This window comes from Channa argus, chromosome 12 (assembly GCF_033026475.1).
Source record: "Channa argus isolate prfri chromosome 12, Channa argus male v1.0, whole genome shotgun sequence".
NCBI lineage: Eukaryota > Metazoa > Chordata > Actinopteri > Anabantiformes > Channidae > Channa > Channa argus.
Genome location: NC_090208.1, coordinates 12,189,049 through 12,214,676, shown reverse-complemented (window position 1 = coordinate 12,214,676; position 25,628 = coordinate 12,189,049). Strand labels below are relative to the sequence as shown.

The 25,628-nt window shown below is 40.9% G+C and overlaps 1 protein-coding gene across 20 annotated transcripts in view; it reads right to left on the bottom strand.

Annotated features, from left to right (window-relative positions):
* LOC137137609 (adhesion G protein-coupled receptor L3-like) overlaps positions 1-25,628 on the bottom strand; it is a 211,281-nt gene that overhangs the window by 25,130 nt on the left and 160,523 nt on the right. For all 20 annotated transcript variants that reach the window (XM_067524090.1, XM_067524097.1, XM_067524093.1 and 17 more), the window contains 6 exons: positions 24,680-24,863; positions 18,820-18,942; positions 16,643-16,848; positions 13,995-14,171; positions 3,278-3,487; positions 1,236-1,456 (listed from right to left, as the gene is read on the bottom strand). In XM_067524090.1, coding sequence (XP_067380191.1) covers positions 1,236-1,456; positions 3,278-3,487; positions 13,995-14,171; positions 16,643-16,848; positions 18,820-18,942; positions 24,680-24,863 — 1,121 coding nt within the window. The remainder of the gene's footprint in view (positions 1-1,235; positions 1,457-3,277; positions 3,488-13,994; positions 14,172-16,642; positions 16,849-18,819; positions 18,943-24,679; positions 24,864-25,628) is intronic.

Genomic DNA, 25,628 nt, shown 5'->3' with positions numbered 1-25,628 from the left:
GTATGATAAACATCTCGGATGCAAGCCTCTGATGTTGGTCTTCATTATTTTCAGATGGGTTTGAGATTAACGGAGAGGAATGTTTGGCATTACACTGCTTTATAGACCACTTTGTACTGCAGATGGAAGGGCTGGGAAATGATATCTTATGGCTTCTATGGGAAACACAAAAATGCAGCGTCTATTGCTCCCAATCTTTTTGTTAAACTGTCTCTTCCTCTTGCTTTCAGTCTTAATCTCCCCGTTCTTAGTCCCTCCCCACGCCCTATAAATCTCTCCATCCGTGCGCTGTAAAGTGTGCATCCTAAAATGCTGCAGACATTAACCACAATAGCTTGATGTACATCCAACAATTGCATCTCCTAAAGTTTCCATTTGTCACTGTTAAAACAATGTCAATTAAGCAGTGAGGGGAATAAACGCAGCTCGAGTAACCTTTCTGCTTCATTAAAAGTTGACGATGAGTGACAGCTATTGGAGCATCACTGTGACTGTTGAAGCCCCTCAAAGCAACAAACCTCTGGAGGTATTATTTTTCCTTTTAGGAAGAGAAGTAGCATCAATTTAGTTTGTTTAAACACGCTAGATAGAAATAAATGTACATTTCAGCCATAACAGGCAGAAACTGCAGTGGTAACTTTCAATCTGCAAAACAGGCTGGTTAGTATAGGGTTAAATCCTGGGTCCCTCAGTCCTCATGTCACCCCAAGTATTCATATCCCTCCCTATGACAATGGAACTGTCATAGAATCAAATCACCAGCTAAATTCTCATTTCCTTTAGTTGCATTTTCAAACCAAAATATCTGATGCAACTCTTTCCTGCACAATATTTTAAAAATGCTGAAGTTTAAAGACAGGACAAAATCTAAAGCTCCTCTAGGCTAAAAGAAGACCTACGACTGTATTACAGGGATTGCTGTACTCCACATGAGAAGTACATTAATCTTATAAAATTGTTGGAGTTGTTGTGTTATTATAAGGTTTATCACTAAAAGGATTTGATGCCTAAATAGACTAATGTACTATTCTAATAAGCTGTCCATGAACCACTGTAGCTAGTCTACAGTAATGCATCGACTCGTGCAAAAATTAATATGTGCTAAACCAAATCAGCTCTAAAAGCTACCATAATGTAATTTGTCTGAGTATTACATTTAGAAGCTAAGTCTCCTGCCACAATTAGACAGGCTGGGAAGTCTCATGTGCTCACACTGTAGCTCCATGTGTACTCACACTCTGTCGGTGCCATAACTGCGGTAGTCCACCGCTGCTGAAACAGCCACAATTAACGCAGGAACTCCGTAGCCCACCAGGTAGAAGTAGCGTCGGCGTGAGTGCTCGCTCTCGAACACCTCCACCAGCATGATGTAGAGCTGCACGCCCTCCAAGAACATCCACGTGAACGCTGCCAGAAAGAAGAAATGGAGCAGGGCGGCGAAGACGGCACAAGCAATCTGAGAGGGGTTTACAGTGGCAGACATGAACAAAAATGAGAGAGAGGAAAAGAGAATTAAAGTCTGAGTGTTCACAGGGGAAAACGTATTGTAACCAAATCACTTCAGCTGATTTTCTCAAGGATTAAATGCCTTGCTAAAGGGTATAATATCAGAGTCATCCAAGTGCCTATAACCCAGCAGCTTTTTTTTTTTTTTTTTTTTGGGGGTGTGTGTTTTTTTTTCTTTTCTTCTGACCTCGTCATGTTTGTGTCTTCCCGGCGATTAGCATTGCTAAGCTTTGTTTGGCTTGAAGGGACTGGATGTTTGCCTGTAGTGACTGGCAGAAGCGCGCCACAGACACTGAGGCCATGTGGTCTTGTTTGCCGTCGTTGGCACGGATGAAAGAGAGATATGAAGAAGTGAAGCCTACAGTCCAATAGCCATTTGGAGCTCAGTGCATGTCAAACCACGGCCAGGTGCAAGGACATAATGTAGTTACACACTTTCTGAGCTGATAGAGGTATGTACAGGCGAGACTCGAACGGAGCAGATTGGCATTTGCATGCACACCCACACACTTTCTAACAATAATAAGATACAGTGTCTCATGGATTGATCTAATTATTGGCACAGTTGAACATAACTAGCATATTTTGTCATTGAAATGGATTCAATTAAATAACTAAAAGGTTGAGTGGACATTAATTGCCGTCCAGAAGGGTGATCTTAGAGCTGGGCGCTGAATCACACCCATAAAATGTTATGGAAGGTAAAGGTGTAAGGGCCAAAGCATTATCTTTTACTTCATAAAGATATAGCTTTGCTGCTGAACTATAGCCTGCTAGTTTTGGCTGAGATAAAATATAGATTTGCTTTGATAGCATGAAGTTGGATAGAAGCAAAATGGCAAAGAATAACTAACTCAAACTACCAAAAAGACTATTAGCAATAAGTTGTATTCTGATGTCTGACCCCATTACATATTTATAGGCATAGAGCTCATTTCGTACTGCGCTCAGACAATCAGTAGCTGTTTTTTTTTTTTTTTCCCTGTGAGAGCAAAGTTGTGTACTGTGCCTCATTAGCAAGCAAAATGGCATGATTGCAAAAAGCTGTAGGTGGAATCAATCCCAGCCCCATCCTGTGTGCACGTAATGACTCCACAGTTGTCTACAGCGCGAGGGTTGTGTGCACACTCATACTTGAACATGACTTCGCAGTGACTGTATGCCTCCACCTGCTACCACAGCTGAGCCCTTAACAGAAAAGCAATGCCGTCCAAACTACAGTTAGCGCGCAGGAAGGCGGTTTGCTATATTGAGCAGCTTGGTCCAAATAAATGTTTTTGTTTACAAAGTGGAAAACTTCACCAGGAGGTGGTAGCGGGGCGAACAGACGATTTCGTGTCAGCGGTACGTGCAGCGTGAGAGCGATCAACATATGCGGATGTAACAGTGTTTTGGCAGGTGTGAAAAAGTAAGAGTACTTTGGAGTGTGCCTTTCCTTCCGTGCAACTGATGGAAAGGGGCGTTTGTTGAATAAAAAAATCAAGTTCTTTTCATTCACTGTTTGCTCTCACTGAGTTTGGCGGGATCAGAGAAGTTCAGTGCCACTGTCGCTCAGTGCACAAAACACAGTGGGATACCAACATTTACATCATCTCAAGAAATAGTTTAGGCTCTTAAATCTACAGAGAAGATTGGGTGTAGTCCTTAACACAGACACTTGCAGTTGTCCAAAATACTGCCAACGTGTACACGGACTAAAACAATGATACTGGTAAATGTCCATCTGTAATGGTGAAAAGTATATGGGTAGGTATTGTGCACCATCTCTTACCGGTTGGTCGCCCCGATTGATTCCCACCAGGAACAGGGACTCGGCGATGAACAGGCTGATGCAGAGGTTCTTATGGATGGTGTTGCGATCACTCTGGAGCCCGCGGAAGAAGCAGAAGGTAAAGAGGCTGATGAGCAGGCACACGAGCGACAGCAGGATGCCGACCCAAGTAATGACATCCAGGAGCATTTCGTGAACAGGGTCTGTGTTCTGCAAAAGAATTCGTAACTGAGAGTGATCAACAAGAACCAGTCTACAATTGATCATCGATCAAAAAAAAAAAATGTTTGGAAATGTTTTCTGTCATTTATTATTATCAATAATATTATTATTGTTATTTATTGGACCGGGTGAGAGTACAAAATTTGTAAAGCAAAAGAGTAAACATCGTCAATGGCATAAAAAAAAAAATAGAGACTACAAAACTAGATTACCTGTCAATTCCAGCAACAGCCCCTATGCTTTTATATTTATTATTTTTTTCACTCAAGCCTCCAATAAAACCAGAACACAGGGAGCCACAGGTGGCAAATATGAATCATGAATTAGTCAGTCTGAATCAATCTAAAACACCCCCCTATTGTTTCATTTTGGTCAGGCAACAAAGTGAGCAGTCCAAAGGGCCACAGGTGTCTAAGACCAGCACAACAGGAACACAATCAAACCACAACATGGTCAATAACTTTCACTGTTGCCTTTAGATAATTTTCTCTTTTCAAATAGTAATTTGCCACCACAGCCAGTTTTGGGCTGTAAAAAGCCTTTTGCTGACAATAAATCTGCGGTTTTACGGGACAGATAAGGATCAACAGTGATTCCGCCACAGCCATGAAAGAAAATTTACATCAGTCCATAAAAGCCAAGTGCACATACAGGGATACTTGGACAGAAGTGGGAAAAGGCAACACAGTCTAAAACAGCAGAATTTGCAGAATGTTGTTGGAAACACTTCGACATCTGTGGCCACCGAAGCCACTTGAGAACAAAGTCGAGTGTAAAAAAAAATACCAGGGCCTGTCACGACTAGAGCTCGATTGGGTATTGCAATAGGTGACAACTTATCGATAAACAGAATTTTGAAGGTTCTGTGCCTTGTATGCTTCATCAGCAAACTGCATAAAAACCCTCTGAAATGTGGATTCTCAAAGTATTTTTCTGCAGTTGCTGGGAACAGAGGAGAAAACTGATTAAACAAACGATATATTAACACAACAAATATTTGGTAGGCTACAACATCTGAACACTACAAATGTTCTTTCACACCTACCTTAGAAGGCCATAGACTTATTATTTGGTCTGACCAAAAGAGGTGATCTTGGTCCGGATCAAACTGAATCATGGTTCAATTCATTTCTAGCGTTAGAATACTTTCTGGACCAATTACAGGATGTTTAGTCAGGTTATCGTCAAGCTTTAAACAGGAGAAAAATATATAAGGACCAGGGCAAATTTTAAAATAAGCCGGAGGAGCAGCTGGGGAGAGGAGCACACAAGATATTTCACTTCAGCTTGATCTAAGGAAGAAATAAAGGCTTTTTTTTCCTGAAAGAAGAGCAAGAAGGGATATGAGAGGAGGGCTGAACAATGGCACTTAAAAAGTAAAGAAACTACAGCCGGAGTACTTCAAAGTGTGGGATGCCTTGCAAGGTCCTTTAGAGTGCTCGCAAAATCGCAATGTGAAACCAAAGATGACAGGATCAAATGTATACGCTTAAAAAAAGAAGAAGTAAAAAAAAAACCCTGGTTGGGACTTTCAGGTGTAAAAACATCTTAACAGTGTGTAAAAAAACACATGGATTATTGGTAAAAATAGATAAAGATCTAAATGTAATGAGTTTAAACATGCAACTTCTGCCCCAATCTGGCCAAGTAGTAGTACAAGGGCTACACAGACAGTTTAATGATTAAAAAAAAAAAATTGGGACTAGAATTGTTTGGTAAATAATATCAAGATTAAAGCCAATTCAGATCGTGTTACTTAAGGTTTTTTGTTTTTTTTTGCATCCATCTCACATGGCTGTGGAGATACATTTGACTAAAAGAAGCAGGAAATAAAAAGTCCAAAAGATTTAACACTGTTTAAAGCAAATATCATTGAAACAGATGTGCCAACTCCCTGTGTAATGCACATCTAGAGAAACCTGACAATTCCGCATCATGCGACTGGTGGAAAAGCAAACACTTGCCAAGACAGATGCCAAGATGTATAAAAAAAATAAATAACAAAATCTTCTATATGTAAAACACTGGGACAGGCGTCTGAGAATGACATCCCGATTTATCAACTGAACATAATTACTGCATCTAAACACTTTGGTCAGCTTCCGAGGCTTCCTAATTTCCCAAAGGAATCATCCTTTTCAGCCTGATGGGCCTTAAATTAAAAAAAAAAAAAAAATGTAAACGTGGGGGAAGGCAGTGGGGCAATTTTAAAGAAATGTGCCAACCTCTTTAGAACCGTCATCTCTGCTCAGGTGGAACATTTTAGTCTTGACATGACGGCTACGCTTGAATGCTAATGAAGATCAAACAGGAATTATTTCAGCACAGAAGAAGTTACAAATAGTGGAAGGCAGACAGTAAATGTGCTTTGACAGGAACTTATAAACTGGTGAGAGCTACCATCAAGCATCAACACAGTCTGTTAACTGCCAGACTTGGAGCTGCTTCCTACCTGAAGGCTGTGTATGCACTCTTGGCCACTAGCAAATAATGTATGACTCGGAGATTCAGCGGAGGACAAACCCGAGAGAATATTTGCTTACGTTGAGAAATAGCCAGTAAAAGCACGCTATATGTCTAACGTGTCTCTCAAACAAGCACCTCTTTAAATCACATTTCGACCACACTCAGCAGTATTTTGTGCGAGGGCTGGGAGAGAGGGACCAGCAACATCCATGGGTGGTTTTGTTGTTGTTCTTTTTTTATTTTTTCTCCCAGCCCCCCAAGTCAAGTTAGTGTGAGGAAACTTGGGGGCTGAAGTACTCCACAAAAGCCTTGTTTAGTGGCAGCTCAGCTAACGCTAGCAGAGGAAGGGAACAGATGCTGATCATTAAGCGGCTGTGGTACAATAACAGCCGCATTGCTCCTTGAGTCTGGGGAGAGAGCTCTTTTGATTTTCCTGCCTGATGAGCCGTTGTGTATATGTTGGAGGGGTGGGGGAGGCTGGCAAGATGTTATATGGAGTCGATGTCTCTGTGTGTAGATGTGTCTGTCTGTGTGAAAGTACGGCAGATTTCAACCCCCTTACATTGAGAGGGGTGCCGACGCAGTGGGTGGCAACAGATGTTGGTGTTTGTGCTTGCATGCGGTGCAGTTGTGCGCTGCACGTGACGCTTTCGGTGTGCTGCATGATAGAGGTATCGATGCGGTGGGTGGTACTGGCTGCAGCACATTGCGAGGGGGAACCTTAAGGTCTGCTGGGCTAGTGAGCTGTGCAGTGGCTGCAGGCTCTATCCATCACAATCTCACCTTCAGTTGGAGGGGGGCCAGGTAAGAAAGAAAGAGAAGGCAACACAGGAAGAGAGAAAAAGAGACCAAGCTAGAGAAACAGAGAAAGGAGGGCAGGGAGCGTATCTACACCTGGGTGATGGATTTACTGTGGAATGATTTCTTTGTTCTCAGAGGTGGATGATGGCCGAGACATCACCCGCCACAATGGCTTTGTTGAAACCTTTCCTTTTACTGGGGGTCCCTGCCCGGGCAGCATGGCAAATGATGTGATCTTCAGAGCCTGGGCACATAACCTCACGCCGACAAGCCTCCATGATGGGAATCTGTATAGGGGTCTCTAAAGTGGGCAGACATAATTTGCTCTGAAATTCACTCACTGTGTTGCAAGGGCAGCCAAGTCATACAGCATCCATGTTACTTACCAGGGCGAGGCACACTTATACACATTCCATTTGTCTTCCAATCTTTCTGCCCTACCCTTTTCTCTTCTTACTTAAATACACATATTTTTCATCCCAGTCAGGATGCCGGAGGAGACTGGCTTTGCCCCGGATCTGCTTGCATGTAGTACAAAATAAGGTTCCTGGGCACTGGATAAGTCTGACATAGAAGACGATATTTGGCAACCAGCATTTCGCACGGAGCACTGGTACTTTGGCCGCGGCATCTGAACTTGACATCACATCATATTCATGTAATTGCCATGACATCGTGTGTCTAAAGCCAAAACATCCTAAACCACTTCTCTAAGATGCATAAGAGGGCGCAGTAGTGAAAAGAACACAGCATCAATCCTTTATACCTCGAAGAACGGCTCTCAGCATGGGGCCATGAAGCCAATCCAATTAAAATGCATAAATCTCCCTATATGCCTCTAGAGTCGGGCTTTGACTCGTGAAATACGGTCAAGGCAGGGCAGACTGTTGCACTAAGGGGTAGTGGCCCACTGCGGGGAACCATGTGACAAGTTCACCTACGCATGATAGGTGGGATTTATGATCTGCACGGGGACGAGGAACAGTTGAGGGGAGGGCACATGAATCAGGGGTCTTCGAAAATCTGTCACTTTTAAAAGGGCTGGGAGAGAGATTCCAGCCTGCGCGGTGGGAGCTAACACTCTGCACATGCACCTAACGTCACACTGTGTTCTAAGCCACAATGATTATGATATAGTGTTCAAGCATGACTTTCAGTTGCTATGGCAGTGAACACGGTCACAGTCTTCTGCTGACTCTAACAGGTTTTCATCTCAGATTTCACTGCATTTGGCTCCATCCATCTTCCCATCAACTCTGATCACCACCATGTTTCACGGTGGGGATGGTGTGTTCAGGTTGATGTGCAGTGTTTGGTTTCTGCCACACATAGCATTTTGCATTTAGGCCCAAAAGTTACAAAATGCAAATGGGACTTCTTATGGCTTCTTTCAACAATGCCTTTCTTCTTGCCACTCTTCCATAAAGGCCGACTAATAGTTGTCCTGTGGACAGATTCTCCCACCTGAGCTGTAGATCTCTGCAGCAGCTCCAGAGTTACCATGGGCCTCTTAGCTGCTTCCCAGATTAATACTCTTTAGTTTAGGTGGATGGACATGTCTTGGTAGGTTTGCAGTTGTACCACACTCTTCCCATTTTCGGATGATAAGATTGTACAGTGCTACATAAGTTGATCAAAGCTTGGGATTTTATTTTTATTATTACCTAACCCTGCTTTAAACTTGTCCACAACTTTATTCCTGACCTGTCTGGTGTGTTCCTTGGACTCCATGATGCTGTTTGTTCACTAATGTTCTCTAACAAACCTCTGCGGGCTTTACAGAACAGGTGTATTTCTACTGAGATCAAGTTACATTTAGTAATTCTGTAACTTCTGAAGGGAATTGGTTCCACTGGATTTTAGTTAGTGGTATCAGAGTAAAGGGGGCTCAATACAAATGCACCCCACACCTTTCAGATTTGTTTGTAAAAAAATGTTGAAAACCATTTATCATTTTCCTTTCACTTCACAATTATGTGCCACTTTGTGTTGGTCTATCACATAAAATTCCAATAACACAAGCTTACGTTTGGGGTTGTAACATGACAAAACGTAAAAAAAAGGGGTAGGAATACTTTTGCAAGGCACCGTATACATATATGTCTTTTGCCGTGTGAATTGTGATTGAATGTTACATCATGAAGTATTAACCTTTACTGTCCTTTCTCATCATATTTACTGTCTGATGGTGCCAGCGTGGAGATATTCTGTAAGGACAGTGATAGATGCTACCCAAATACCAGCCTCTCCATCATCCTGTGGGATGTGCGATTGATTTATACATACGGTTCAGTTGGGAACAGTGCCACTTACCAGTAGCTCAATGCCTCCCTGGGGTCTATCTCAGCACACATATCTATTACGTAAATAATGGCTCCTAGGTGGAACCAGAGCAGGTCTATATTTCTTAAACTGTGTTTTTTTGTTTTAGCCCATATTAAAAACAAAAATCCCCTTTATTTCAATGCCTCCTGGCAATCATCACAAATGGCAAGCTTAAATTCAAAGGGTTCAATACGAGCATCGTGCACTTGAGTTGGTGTTAACCAAAAATAAATATGTTTGAAGCACACCCTGATGAAATAGTGGTCATCTGTTGTTGTGACATTCATTGAGCGCCTGCACTTACTGGATCAAGGCAGAGAGACACTGAAAGATTTATTCAACAAAGAGGCTCCAAAACAAGTTTAGATCACCGCGACTATGAAATGACACGGAGGTCAAAAAAGTCATAACACACTCATGAGGTGTCCAAGTTCGACAACACCACTGCAGGAGCAAAATCTTGCATTTCAACATTGAGTCAAGTGGAATGCCTTTTATTTCACAATACAGTTTAAGCATCTTTTATCTTCTATGTCTACAGGCTCTACAAACATTCTTAGCAAAGTCACATCAAAGTACGCCCACTCTCACGTCGCTCCCCACTCAAACTCAGTTTGCTATCATTCCTGAAAGATACAAAACAGAAATATAATCTCTCACATGCAGCTGTCATCTGGGAATGTAGTTTTAATTTGTTTACCCAGCCAATGGCGCTTCTCTGCACAGATTGCAGGATCAGTCAAAGGCACCAGCTCTCTGATAGCTGGGTAGCTCGAAATTAGCAAAATTACCAAAAAGGCAGCAGTAACGGCACTCAGCCTCCAAGTGGCGGTTACCTGATACTGTTACCTGTATTTGTGTGAGTGGGTGTAGTGAAATGTAGGAGGCTTGGTTTACGTGTGTGGAAATAATATTTATTACATTAAAAACCAAGGCTCTGAACGTACTTACTTGCAATTATTCAACAACATTCACACGTCTACAATATGTGAATTAGAAATTATTCTGAGGAACTAATTGACTTCAAACATAATTAATCCCAAGGAGACACAGCCTGGGTTAGGGTTTCTCCACCGCTCAGACTGTCTAATAATCTCATATACTGTACAGTTCATTCTAGTTCAAGGGTTTCTTATGAATATGAATGTGTGAACATGAAGGTTTGTATTTTTTATTTTTTTTTACCTTGCCCACACGCACAATCAATGTCACGTTGAGCTTGATTACAAAGCACTCACTGTTAAAAAGTATATCAGCACAAGTATTTTAGTTATATAACAAATGTTTGGTCTCAGAGGAGTAAAGGTCAGTTTAAGACCTTGAAAGTCCTAAAGTTTGTCGTAGGAAACTGAAGTAAAAACTGTAGAACATGGAAGGTATGATTATATATAATGAATGTATAATTACTGTTATTTCTAGAGGACAATGTATCACACCTCACTCGGAAAAAAATCAATCAATGAACTTTTCAACAAAGTACTGACTTCTTTTTCTACTAAATGTGACCTGAAATATAAACACACATTTGAATTTTACACATTGAAACTGTTTCAAGTTTCCAAAACCATGCGGCAACTCTAAATTGCTGGTTAGAGAAGGGAGCTTGTGGTTAAGAAAGGTCATGGGTTCAATCGCAGAGACCGGATGGATTGATCCCATGTGCTGCCCCTGATCAAGGCCCTTAATCCCTATTGCTTCAGGTGTGAATGTGACGGTAGGGAGGTAGCCTCTCAGTGAAAATATCCTAAATAAAAGGTGTAAACAAAAATAAAACAACTAAAATGACGGCGTCCTCTTGCTTGAGCAGGAACATCTTACAACTTCTAATTTGGGTAAAGTATGCAGCACTTTGAACACAATCCTAGCTTGGTGCTAAAAACTAACATTACAAGTGCGATGCAGGTGACAGCTTATTAAGCCCAGCATAAAGATCTCTGAATATAACACTATCATTATTCCCTGCTTGCGAGCATACGCACCATCGAGGAAAAAAAATAAAAAATAGAAAAAAAAAAGATGATGGTGATACTGTAGCGAGCCTCTGTCCTCCAAAGGAAAATTGTAATTACAGCTTGCCTATCTTTTTTTTTCTTTCTGATATGCCACTGAGAAATAAACAAGGTTAGAATATAATCTGTTGCTCTGAGGGTAATGAGTAATAACAATGCAGAGATGAGCAGTGGTATGTTGTGTTGCCATGGATACAAAAACAGTCTCTAATTTGGGAGTGAGCAAGCGACAAAGAGGCAGAGAAATGTCTTTCTTTTGCCTCTTTCTTGCACGGCTGCACACACACACACACACACACACACACTTACACACACACACTTTCCCTCCACTGTATTCTCAGATACAACAACTGACAATTTGTCAAATAAAAAGCCTCAGAATCTCCCATTCAGTGGCACCTTCTAACAAACATCCAAGTGGTAGAGATAAAGAATAAGAAAGGAGAAAGAAAAAACGCTATCACTCAGAAGTGGAGTGTAACTACTGTCCACTTTGTTCCGGTGAATGCAGTGCCACAAGCAGGGATTGGCTTGACAGAAAGTGTTTCTTTCTTTCTATCTTTCTTTCTTTCTTTCTCTTTTTTTTTCCCTCTTTTGCTGCTTTGCCTTCATTATGTGAAGGCTCCCATTCTTCGTGGCTCCCTCTCTATTCCAGACTCGGCTTCGAACCCTGCAGAGAGCCGACTGAGTCCAAAAAGTCATGCTGCTGAGCGACAAACAGTGGCTCTCTCTAGCTAGCAGAAAGCCACACCAAGCCAGACCCCTCTGGAGTCAAAAGATACAGAATTTTTGATTCTCTGTATAATTGTGTCCGTGAACGTTTCTGCAAGTGGGTTTGTGCATTGAGAGAGGCAGAGCCGGACTGAGGAATAGAGGGTGGTGAAGTAAGGTCTAGTGGCTTCGTGGAAAGGATCCAACTGGGACGGCGCTCACAGAGTCTGTTTTTTTTTTTTTTCCTCCCACTGATTCAGAAGAGGCTCTGGAGAGACAGATTGTCATGACAGATACCAAGAATTACTCTGCTCTGTCAGCAGTGAGTTGCTTAAACTTCCTGTTACAGAAATAATTAAGCCGTCTGTCAACATCAGACAACATAACTTCTTCCCTGATCGGCAAGTCTCCTACCTTTTCCTTCTCAGGCACTCTCATTTTCACTTTCCTGTCCTTTTTTACCCATACAACCCTTCTCTCTCTCTTTTTTAAAAATCTTTTCAGCTTTATCACAGCTGCCCACAATAATCATTCCGCACAAATCTCACGGCCGCATTACAGTTTTTTTTTTCAAAACTTGAACTGTTTTTTTTTTTGGCACTACTTCCATTACCACCTTCCAATTAATTGCTCTCCTCCACTCCACATCACTCTTATTATGCTGTACTTATTTCACTGAGGATCTGTGGCTATCCTGAAGGCAAAAAATCCAAATGGTGCACCCTGCAATGTGGGAATACAATTTAAATGTTTTGTGTTTTCCTCCTTCCTCTCTTTGCATAAATACATAACTAAACACATTCATGCACAACTACAATATTGATATTATGGTAATTTGAAGTTACAAAGTTAAGTATTAATCAAGTATACATTTGAAGGAATTGTTGGAGATATTAAAGAATACACTATTATGTTTACTTTGTGCACTTACTGTACAATGGAGCATGTGCTAACGACAAAGCTGGCTTAGCTCAAAATCAACCAAAAAAAAAAAAAACCAACACTGTTTTCATATTTAGGTTTGCATGTTGGTAGAATCACTAATATAAGCTAAGATACGCTAACTGACTCCTGGCTGTTAGGGCACAGGCACAGAGAGCGAAAGCTTATTTATTTAACTCTTGGCAAGAAAGTGAAAATTCCCTCACGACTGATATTCACAAAATTAAAAGCCACTTAGTGAAGTTACAGATGTGTGAATTCAAAGTGTCACACTTTTTTTATTTTCACCCCTCCATGTTTGCGATGCCCCGACGTTTCAACCCTGCAGCAGGGTTATACTTCAGTTTTCATTTCTGCCACCAGGAGGCAAAAAGTCACACCCTGACCAAATTCCCTTTAGAATAATAACCACAGGAATTTTATTTTATGCTCGGGGTGTTGTACGTGTGCATGTAAGATGCACCCTACTTGCTGTTTAGTTGTAAAACCATCAATTTAAGGTTGACATTCAGGCAAGCACACATCTCATTTTGTCACAGATTACACTAAATTTAAACTATTATATGTTTGTACTTTGCTCCTCAAAAGAAAAGAGAATCCATTCCAATCAAGCACAACCCCAAAATTAAACACCCTTTGTGTCACCATTAAGCAATTAACTTGTGGCCGGACAAAGAGTGGTAGTAAAAGGACAGATAAAAGCATACAGTTGCACTTTAGTAGCCATCACAAATACCTGCTAAATTTTAGGGCCAAAGCAAATTATTTCTCAGATAAGCATTGTACGCTGCTGCCCTGAATCACACAAAACGCACCAAACACTTGAGTCAATCACATATTTGAGCTACTTCACAGATGGGAGGTTTAGGATTGCTGCAATCAATATGCACTTGTTGTTTAACACTATATGAATAGAGCGTGCATTGGCACTTTAAACATTAGTCTACAAAGTGTAGGGAAGGTCAGAAAACATTTATCTAGTTTACTTCACCTACTGAAGTAGAAAGCAAGGCAAATATAAAAAATGTTGACAACGGCAATGAAAGGGACGCCTTCTGCTTTACAATGCTCTACACTGGCCCGGCCTTACTTTTCTTGTCCACCAATCAGCTTGGAATGGACTGTACCCTAAGATGGATGAATGCATTTTCATTTCTCTCCACTGCTTTCGGTAAATTGCACATTTTTGAGGATAAATTGCCCCCGCGGAAAAATCAAGATAGGCAAAACTGCAGACCTACCTTGACATCCACATGGGCCATGAGGACAGCGAAATTGGTTAGATGAGTGCAGGAGCACATGGTGTGTGTCCTGTTGGTGCCCAGCAAGCGACAGTCCTGCGTCGACCAGTAACCGGTCATGGTTTTCTTGGAGTAACTCCAGAATGAGCAGTTGGGGTTGAAGTTCTCCTCGGATTGCTGTTAAAAAGCAAAAAATAAATAAATAAATATATATATTTTAAATGAATCAGAGTGGAATAAATACTAGAAAACGGAGCGTCTCCTCACTAGCTGAAACACAGGGATGGGGTTTTAATGCACACGTAGGCTTTGCCCATTGCTGTTGTGTTTTGCTTGCAGAATAAATATCTGGAAAACAGGCTGTTTATTTCCTTCACTGCAATCCATATTCATTTTGAAGTGAATAGCAGGTGGATTAACTGTCATACAGCATCAGGCGGCCCCCATGCCTCGTTTTCACTGTGTTTTTTGACCTTTCTCTTTAACTTTCACTGCGTGACAATGGACTGCCCCACTGTTTAATGGGCCCCACCACTGTCGGCGCCAGGATACAACCCTAACGACAAGCACGCCTCCCTGCGCTATCTCGCTTGCCATTTTATAAAAGTCAGCCACGACATTGAGGTTGGGTAACACACCAGCACAACAAAACATAGCTGCTGATAAATAAGATATATTAACCGCTTCTTCCTCTTGAGCCCCGTTTCTTTAGTAGCCTCAGAAACAAAGGAGAGTACACTCACTCCCCCCTTTTTTGGTTCTCATAGCTTCCAAGGTTAAATGCGTCTGCCGTCGTACTCTAAACACTGTAAGGCGTTGGGGTTTTTCATAGTTTCACACTTGCTGCAGGGTAATTAGTCTAATAAGATTTATCCTCTGTGAATGTAAATTTGCTGTTGAGTGGGTTTACCCTTCACACACCCAAACCCTGTTTAAAATGTTCCACAGCACAGAGATAGGATGACCCTCTGTCCCATTAATGACTTTAATTGGGCCCATTAAGTGCTGAGGCAAGGAAGCGAAACAATAACTAGAGGACACATCATCATCCCAGAAGACCAGTGATCCAAAACCTCGTGGTTGGAAACGGGGACTTGACTAGTAAAATAGGAACCCTGCTCAGTAACAGAGGTGCATTTTCAAGGGCAAGTAAAGGTTGCCTTAATGTGCCTGAGACAAATAATTGAAACCATAATTGGTAATGTATACAGTTGATATCCCATATATCAAACGTTTGGTTTATTTGGGGCTGCATTAGCTATAAATCATATGATTATTTTTCTTAGGCAGTTACAGTTATTACTATTATTTGTCTGCCTTTATTCCTTAAAGGTAAATATAAATTAAGCTTGGCTGAAAAAAAAAAAAAAATAATGATAACACCACAGCAGGGTACAACAAAATATAAAGCATTTATCCCCATCGAAAAGAAGAAGAAAATGTTCTTGCCTGCAGCCACGACGGTGCTTGGAAACCAGTTAATCAGATCGTTTGCTTAACAACAACTTCGCCAGCTTACCAGAGGATGGGGAGCTCTTGATTTGATGCACCAGAGAAAGTGCTCCATACGCAAAACATCAATATCGTATCCAATAATATCTAAGCGAGTTTAATTAATAGCAGAAGCCTAAATTGTAAGCATGTTCATTATATGATTAATAGCACGGCCCTTGGCGTACACAAAATGTACTGTTAATATAGATGTGTGTATGATTATGGCCCTGTAAGTTGATGAAATGGTAGCAGCTACTCACTGAACTACAGCGCACAGAACACACTTTTCCAAAAGGGCACACTTTTATTGAAACGACTTGATCCGAGCAAGAAAAGGGTATAAAAGCTCCAGTGCCCCAACATTAGACCAACCAGTAAAATTAGTGAATCCACAGTCCAAATTACAAATTACATTTAAGGCAGGTGAGTCACAGCATTAACTGCGCTGACACTGCCCCATGACATTTTCCCACCATTTAATTTTGACATCCATAAGCTATCGTCCTTTTACTCTCACTATCCCACTGTGCTCTTGTTTTTTTTTTTTTTTCTTTTTCCCCTCCCTCTCCCGTTGTTGCTACCTCGCAGTTCCCTCCTACACATGAGACCTGGTGCGACTCTCCTATGGTTGTTCAGCATCCCTGATAATCGCTGAAGGCGCTGTCGATAGACAAAGCAGGGGTATTTCCAGGGAACCGGAGTGTGGAGAAGATAATGGAGTCAAGAGGGAGAAGTCGCGACTATCCACAATGGCTAAGCAGCCTCCAGTGAGGCTCAATATGACTGATATTTGTTCAGGAGATCAGGCCGCTGTTTGTTCATACTAATAAACATCAACATGCATCCTCGGCATCACCTTGTGAGCAATTCTGTTTTCCACAATTTAATTTTTCACACCTTTCTTTCAATGAAACTTAATTTTCCTGGCTTGAGATAGGATTTGTACATTTTTGTTTTGCTTCAGGGATAGAGAAAATTGTGATGAAAAGGGTTCTACCAAGGAAGCGTGTGCGCAAGTGTGGCTTTGTGTGTAAGTAAAAGAGAAAGAGACAAAAAAGCCCATTAAACGCAGAGACATTAACAACAAAGTGAACACAAAAACACATCTCTGCTCAGAGACACACACGTAAAGACACACACATACAGTCGATTACCTGTAGATGTTTGATGGTAAAAATGACCGGGTCAGAGAGGTAGACTTTGTTAGAGTCCTTGTTGATGGCGGCTGTGATAACCGGGGAGTTGACGATGACAGAATAATTGGTAGCCATGGCGTCACTGCCCAGCTTCATGCTGGCGTTCTCCGTTGAAAGGTAGACCCCAATGTGCTTGTACAGGACAAACGCTATTCGTATCTCACCTGCAGGAGGACAGTTGGGCAAGGAGGTCATGAGGGAAACAGCTGAATCAAGAAGACACTATATGGTCAAAAGTACAGAGACACCCAACGACTGGACTTGTTTGTGTGACCCGGCCATTTGTACAGCTCGTTGGGGTTGTTAAGGACAGCAATTAAATTCAAATAGAAATATAAATACTTACATTTGATTCTTTAATATCCTCCTCAGTTAATCTTAGACTTTAGGAAGCTAATGAGCATCAGCTGCACTTGTATCAGTCACAATGCAGTAAAGCAAATGTTATTTTCACAACTAAACTTGAGTTGTTCTCTTTAATCACAGTAATCTCATCCCCAGACCCTGACGCATGCAGTTCTTAGCAAAGAGGCTTTCGAGGCCACTTCCTTGGCTGTCCAAGCGCAAACAACTGGCTTGAATTTTAGACGCTGGCTTTGAAACAACCGTTGAACTGGCTCAGTGGAAAAGGGGTGGAGGCATCGCCATTCAGCTACAAGAACATTATTAAGGTTGGATTTGGGCAATAAGGCTCGGTTTGCAATGAGAGTTCCAAATCATCCGAGGGGTGTTTCAATGCCCCTCACCTTCTTCCAAACTAAACTTAAGGTATTCCCTTTACGCTACTGCCTTTAGTGTTTCCTGTTGACATTGTTTACATCAAAGCTGACAGGTGTCTCAATTGTTTCACTAATTTTACTGAACCAAATCATAGACCAGTACCTCTTGACCCACAGTAAGCAAACCAATGTGATATTATATAGGAAAAAGAAATAATAACTAACCTATTTTAAGCTACAATCTATAATTAGATCTTAGTGGGTAGAGTGGACGATGTCAGCTGAATAAGGTTAATTATTTGGAAGTGTCATTTTCTTATTATATTTGTACTGTATCAAGTAGCAAAATGCCAAACTTTTGAGCTATTTACATGAACTACTACACTGGAGCAACAATAGAGAAATCATGGAAATAGTAACCTACGCAATGCTGGTAAAAACACCTCTATTAAAGCTTTGTCAACACAAGAGTCACAAGTGCCCATAGTAAACATGTCAATATAAGAAAACATCAAGCTCTCCAATTAGTTCCACAAGCTTAAAAAAGAATGTCAACAATTAGTTATTTTAATTCAGCATTTCTTTAAAAAAATGTGGTTACCACTCTTCTTTAGAAAAGGCAAGCATTTTTCTTCTTAATAATTTTCTCCTCTTTCTCACTTGTATACATCTGTTTCCCTCCTGCGGTCTCACTTTTGAGCATTGATATCAAAGAAAGTCCCCCCCCTCCCCCCTCCCCTCCCCCCTGCAGTGACTGAGATCACTCCCTCAAATGAAAAGAAAACATTTTGGGTGCTATAGCATTGGATGGCGGGGAAATATCCACCACCTTGTTATAATGATCCGCCTGGGCACGGCTGGACATCCAGCCGAGACGCACCGGGCACAGTTTGAGTCGATTCTAATTTACATGAGCTGATAATAAAATCTAAAAATGGGCCTGCATTGCTCCTGAAGATAGCGATGTATTGTGTCTAACTGCCTCATTTACAGTTTAGAGTCAGTGCTTGAATGTAACTAATACTACAGACAGGGCCCTATTTGAAGACTGCAAAACGATTCCGGTGCTTTATATGCAGGCCAACAAAGGATCCGGGCAGCAAATTGACAGTTATTCACAAGCATCTGTAATGAAATTCCGGCAAAACTACTACAGCACCAGGCAACATCACATACAGAAGTGGGGGAAAAAAAAAATTACACAAAGAATTTTTGATTAATTGCGATGGACCTTGTAAGCAAGAAAGTTTTTCAAGTAACTGAACACCGTTTCTATTGCAGTCAAAAAATATTTAGTCTGTTAATATTGTATTTTATCACAAAACTAAATACCCGAAGCTGTGCAAAAGTCATGATTACACTTCAAACTAACAATAGGGAACCAATAAATGCAGATTCAGACGTTTGGCTACTCACCATTTCTTCCGTGCTGCTTTAGTGTGTTAGCAGAGAGGTGGATAGAGTTGCCTTGTCCTCCAGTTTGTGGGAACTTCAGATCAGGCAAATTTCCATCAGTGCTCATCCTTGCTACCTCCAGCTCTGCGCACACGCACACGCACACACACACACACAGAAATGACATCATTTAGTCATTAAATGTTTCATAGACTGTGAATTGAAATCTGCAGATGCACTTGAGAACTCTCATGTCAGTGTGTTGAATATAAATCTGTAACCAGGAGACTTCAAGTTTAGCTTAGCATCATCTAAAATAGAGTAAAATAAAACACACATTGTACATAGTTAGCTTTAGCAGATCTATAAATTTATAATGTGTGGGCGGTTACCATCTTTGCAAGTTTCCAACTTCCAACTACTCACTGTCAACATCCAATTCTCGTGTGAAAGCTACAACACACAACATGGCCCTAAAAAAGATGCATGTGCCTGAAAAAGCAAACACGGATGCCTGACAGCTGCATTTGTGGCAATTAATTTTAATGAATACTATCTGCTGCACTGACCCGTCACAACAGTTTTGAGGTATCTGTCCATATAACTCTCACAGGCCTTAGATATACGGTGCAGCAAAGTTATGCTATCGCCTCAACTTCTCAAAAACATGTTAACAACATGCACAAATGTCACAACCACTGTGTAAGACAATTAAACCGATCATAGATGCTTTTCGCCTAAGTTTAATGACCTGTTTGTTAGCACTGCTGTTACAAAACTTCACAGATTTAAAAAGCCACCTTCCTGTAGTAGCTGATTTTATTAATCAGTGCATTTCCATCGAGCACTAAATGCAACACATCCTTTCTTGATTCACACTGCTTTGAAGACCTGCCTCCCTCTTAACTATCTGAGCAGGGGAGGTTAGTGTCTCTCTATAGGCTTCTTAATCAAGTGACTAAGAAGTGTTCAGGTGATCAGAGTTTCCTCTTAAACTGTAAAAACAAAGGCTGTCTTAGCCCTTATGAAACAAAAAAAAAAAAAAAAAAAATCCAAAACAGTCATTTGAAAGAATCCTTGTTTCAAGAAGAGCAGAGATAGTGGAAGATACAAGGAAAAGATAAAGACCAGCGAGAAAAAAAAGGCCATCTCGCCTCTCTGGCAGCTCAACAGCTGTTGTGTCTGAAGCAAGCTCTTAGTTTATGGTTCAAAGACTCCGGTGTCATACAGCAGAGGAAAATGAGCTACTGATAGGAGCCAGGCTGGAATAAAAAGCTCATTCCATCAAAGTTATTATGGTATGATACAACTCGGTTTAATAAAGCAGTGGAGTGTGCTCTAATCTCAAGTACCGGCGACCTGTGTGAAGTCTAGGCATTCTTAAATGTCAAATTAACATCCAAACCACTGAGACGAATCCACTGATATATGACTAGGCAGAAATATGTCACATACCTAAAGATCAGGTAAGCAGCACAGACTAATCCAGGTGGTAGGTTTAAGTAAACAAGTTGATACGTAAATGTAATTCCTGTTATAGGTGCAAATACCGTCAGATAAATGCCACTGATTGTATGTAATCTAGAGGCTGGAAAAGAGTTCAGAATATGCCTCCTCACTTTCTGCTAGAGTTAGATGAGCGGGCCGATACGACTCTCACTCTGTCTGCACCGTAAATATAAAGCCAAACACCTGCAGCCAGTTAAACCCATAGTAGTCTGGCATGAAGCAGTAGGAACAGCTAGACAATCTGTGTTACAAATCGAAGTACATATCACAACATCTCTGCTATAACATTTAACATCATTTGCAAACCATCAGAACCATGGGAACTGTACTGTGGTTTTCGAAAGTCTCTGCCTGATTCAATTCCACGGACTCTCAAAAACATCACAAGAATACTTGCCCCGCTACAAAGACCTCTAAATATTATTTTAAAGTCTTATGTCTCCAACTCCAGTAGAGTTCAATCTACTCGTAACTAGCACATTAGCAGACCCACCAGCATTGATTGTTTGAGACACTCAAAAGAAATTCTTTTTCTGTATTTGTAAGAACCAATTCATGATGAAAAGATGCTGTATGTGTTAAGTCCTGGCTGTTTCTTTTCATAATAATATAATCACCGCAAGCCGCAATGACCCCCAGTATTAAATTCAATCCCTGTCCTTGTTTTAATGTGACAGTCACTCGGAGCAGCCTTGGATGTTGTCTTTGTAATGTCTTTTATACAAAACTGTTCCAAAAGCTGCAGCTGCGAGTTACTCACGAATCAAGCTTACTCACTGTGACTAAATCATTGATCCAACACAGTATCTTAAACTTATTAAACTTTCACATAAAAAAGTGAAGCGGAAATGGAGCAAACTATAAGGTACACCTGTACAGTCTAATGCAATCCAATACAGCAGCTCTGCCAAGAATTTAGGGGTTTGGGCCGAAACTTTAGAACCACCTCTTCATTCTCTGCAATCCAAAAAAACTCCACCACCCATAGTTTCAACTTCAAAACCCAAAAATGATAACTTTGCAAACAGACATCAAGGCAGAATGCTGTATTGGATTGCATTTCATGTACAGGTGTACCTAAGAAAGTGACCATTGTGTATGCAGCATACAAGTACAGAATTTTCTTTTTTCAGACAGAAAAGTAAAGTTCACTTTTATATAGACTACCTTCAACCGTCAGCGATTTCAAAGACACAGCACTACTAATAGCAATTATCACTAGAGCAACACATGCACGGGCTGGCAGATTAGCCTGGAGAATCTCAATGTGAAACACAATTTCATCAAGCGCAAGAAACAGAAACTTCATTAAGCCTGATAAGGCATTCAGCTGATGATCTGATGTCAGAGGACTATGACACATCTGACTTTGATAAAGGTTAGTGCCCACGATAAGCTACAAAGTAGGCCACATTTAATCCTCCCGTTGTATGTCTTCACATACCGAGGCTTGCCATCCTTTCTCTTTAAAAAAAAAAAACAAAAACACAGAAAAGTTATATTCTCTTGTGCTTTCTCAAAGGCCAGGGGGTTTAGGTGATACATTCCCATTCAACTGAGCTAAGACAATACCTCAGACAGCTCACCATTCCCTAGATTCCAAGCCTGTCCGTTGTATAAAGGAAGCATTTTTTCTTCTCCTTTTCTTTTCCTTGTGCAGTTGTGTAAAAGAGCTTACGACGGGCTTAAGGGACTTTCTTTGATGCCATAGTAGTTATTGCACCCAAAGGCTATACCTTCAAAGCTGGTTTAAATAACACGCTAATCGGCAGAAATCTGTTCAAAAGATTATCATGCAGAGAGGGATGCACACTCACAGAAATCCCAAGACAGACACATACACTGTGACGTGTAAACAGAAACACAGGCATGGGTGACAATGGGTGAGGAAATATCCTCCCTCCTTCTTCTTCGTCTTCTTCAAAGCCAAGACAACAGATCTCATAATCAGCTTGAGCCTAAAATTCCAGCGAGGAGTTCCCTTTAAAGAAGGAAGAAAGGCGGCTCACGGGTGACACCGAAAACGCGTGACCGGATAGAGTAAGTGTGAGCTGCAGAACACCTGCACATGCAACCCCCATCACTTTACATGTAATGCAATGTGAGAGATCAATAATTAGCTGCTGCAGTGATTACACAGGCCTCCTTGACCTCGTTTAGCTCCCCTGCCTGACATGAAGGATTGCAGGAGCCAACTGGCTAAAAAGAAAAAGGAAAAAAGAAAAAGCAGAGCAAACAGAGAGATAAGGCCTTGTAAACATGTCACCAGCACATAATTAACCAGACTACCAGCATGCAGTTTAAAATCTCACTCGAGTTGTGCAGGCATCGTCTCATCCCCTTCTCCAAACGAGCCCAGAATCTCCTTAATACCCAGATGAATTGTGCGCCTGATACAATAAAATCCATTTGATTAATTCTCCGAACGCTTGCTTCCTTTTAAGTCAGTAGACCTATATTTTTTTGGTTGCCATGGCAGCGGGAAGTTGAAAAAAAAAGAGAAAAAAACTCCACTTGTTCGGAGAAGAGGGTGATACATCATAACATTATTGTTTCTTAATTCCCCTTGCCCCAGTAGTCACTGTCTACAAAAAAGCTATTTAATTCAATTTTATTTTGTGCTTTGTGAATTGTTCTCAGTGTAGACTGCATATTTAATAAATTTTACTTTTCAACAATCCATTTTTTTAAAAAAAGAAAAAGAAAAAAGAAAAAACGCACACTAGGGAAACAGTAGTTACAGAAGTTCCATTATCTGTGCCCACTTGGTATTTATACCCTTAATGAGCACTGATCCCTGATCTGCACGACAAGTTGTTAATTCTGTCTAATAATTGACATGAATATAAACACAATCAATTGAGATAATCGTCAATTTACAGCTGACTGCCATCCACCACAAGCAGCTCTGCCAATGTTAAGGGGGAAAACAATAATTTAGTGACCTTCACACACAACCTCAAGAGCAGTGCTGTCAATATGAGAGCAGCCCAGACCAAGTACAGTACAAGGAACTCTGTAACCCATGTGCAATGAGCAGAGCTGGTGAAAGATAATCCCACTTTAAAGCTTTGTAATGATCACACCAAACAGTTCAGTTCTTTAATTTTTCTTCTAATTCTTAAAATGTCACTATGCCCAGTCTTCCAGCTGAGCTAATAACCTGCTTTACAGCAGCTTGAGGAGAAATTAACTTATTTCTATCCAGGTTGGTTTACTCATACAGATGATGACATCCACATTAAATGATATTATCTTTGCCGGCATACAATCTTTACTGCTGTCACTGAAAGAAAAAAAAAAAAAAGCCATTTCTATTCAAAAAATGTGTGTGCTTCAGTGTGCAGAAATGGCCACTAGACAACTGTTTTCACTTTGATCTGCTGAGGAAGGACAGTTTTTCTGTCCTCACCTTCAACAGACGTGCATACGAGATTCATTTGTGATGACAAAAATAGTCTGGACGCCATTATTGTTTGTTTATGTGCAAGTTCGATCTTTAGAAACCAAAGCTTGTAACTAGGTAACGCGTCCACACTTTGTGTTGCACACTGGATCGAAACATCACTACAATCATTGATTATAATATGGTGAAAAGAGAAAATTGTTTAATAATAGCTATGTATATATGAAGAGCCAGATGTTTGTCTCTTTTCTCTCTAAGGCAGATTCCCTCAAGCTGCTGGTGTGAGTGCTATGGTGTGCCCAAGTGTTGTCATGGTTACTATAATAAATGCAGAAATAAGAAAAATTCAAACCTTTATAGGCCCAAAATCTAAAGGCTTAGATATAGAAACAAGCACATTTCAGTTTGTGTTACAATATGTACAATATAAATATGAAAACCCTAGGGAAGCAGTACATGAAATGAAAGCCCTCTAGTTTGAGATCTACTGCTCTGACCTGTCCTCCTCCCTATGCAGACTTTCTTAGTCTTTAAACAACGCTTCTGTCATATTTACCCTCTCTACAAGATCTCACCTCATTTTCAGACTACTTGGATGCGGGGGTTGGCCTAATGAGCCACACAGTATTTGTGGGTTAATACCAACTGATAATTACCTATTGAACGGAGTGACAACAGTCAGAACATGGTGCCTGAAAAAAATAAAGAATAAAAAATAACGCTACCGGAGTATGTGTCAAGGTATTGAAAAAGGGGGCAACATGGAAAAACAGTATCTGCTTTTTTCAACACACCCGCTGGAAAAACCATGTACAGCACAAATTACCATTGCAAGCTCAGTATTCGTAAAATACATCTTGGTATAATTTGAAAGCATTTCCCTCTGCAACACAACACGTCTGTCGTCAGTCATTTAAAATCAGTTCAGTTGGTACGTGAAGCTGAAATAGTTAAATATAAACTCACGGATGTTGTCAGTGTTCTCCTGTACGATGTCCGTCTTCAGCAAATTGTCAGCCAGGACGAAGGCTCCTTGCTCCACTGTATCCAGCAGCATGGTGGCGGCCCGCAGCTGCTCACCGGTGCTCAGCTCCCTCCATGCTGCCTGGGCCTGTGGCTGCAGCAAATTGTTGACCGTCTCCACCATGGCCTAGGGAGTCCAAATCATTGATTTAGTGAAAGAAAGCTAAAGTGGCCTGGGACCGCTGTGGTTTGACGTGGCGATTTGGTAAATGGTTTGAGTGAAGGAAGATCAAAGTGAGTTCAGGACTGAAAAACAAATCACACAATCCTGTGGGATTGTGCAGGGAAGAATCATGAAAGTGTTTTTTTCCCCCCTCCTTTTTTCTTTTGAAATGAAAATTCCATAATCATCTTTCTACTGAGCATTTTCATGACCCCATTTCAAATTCATTTACAAGTTCTGCTTGTGGACATGGATCGTCAACTAGTAGCAGCAACACCTGAATCTGTAATGACACTGGATGATGTTGTTAGCTTGCTTTTGTTGCTGTTTCCTTTTATCTACAGGAGGAATTAATCATGTAAATGAATCAGAGCCAATGCTTACAAGACTAGAGGCCAATTCTTACATGACTTGAGGCTACAGTCTTTAATTGGTGTGATAAATGTTCTTCCATGCAGACAATCCCAATGCGGAAAAGCAGCACGGAAAAAAACAAAAACCAAAAAATAGCACAACATTGAGGCATTCAAGTGAGTGTACAAGGTATTTGCTGGTAGCAACTATCCGCAACCATTCACCTGAAATGTTTCTTGCATATTAATAGCACTGGAGAACTATTATGCCTTCTTTAATCTCCACACAACAATGCTGAAACGAGTAAGCAAGGCAGAAACAAGAACATACTCAAGACAAGATGAAAAATTAAGAGCCATTAAAGATCTAAAAATG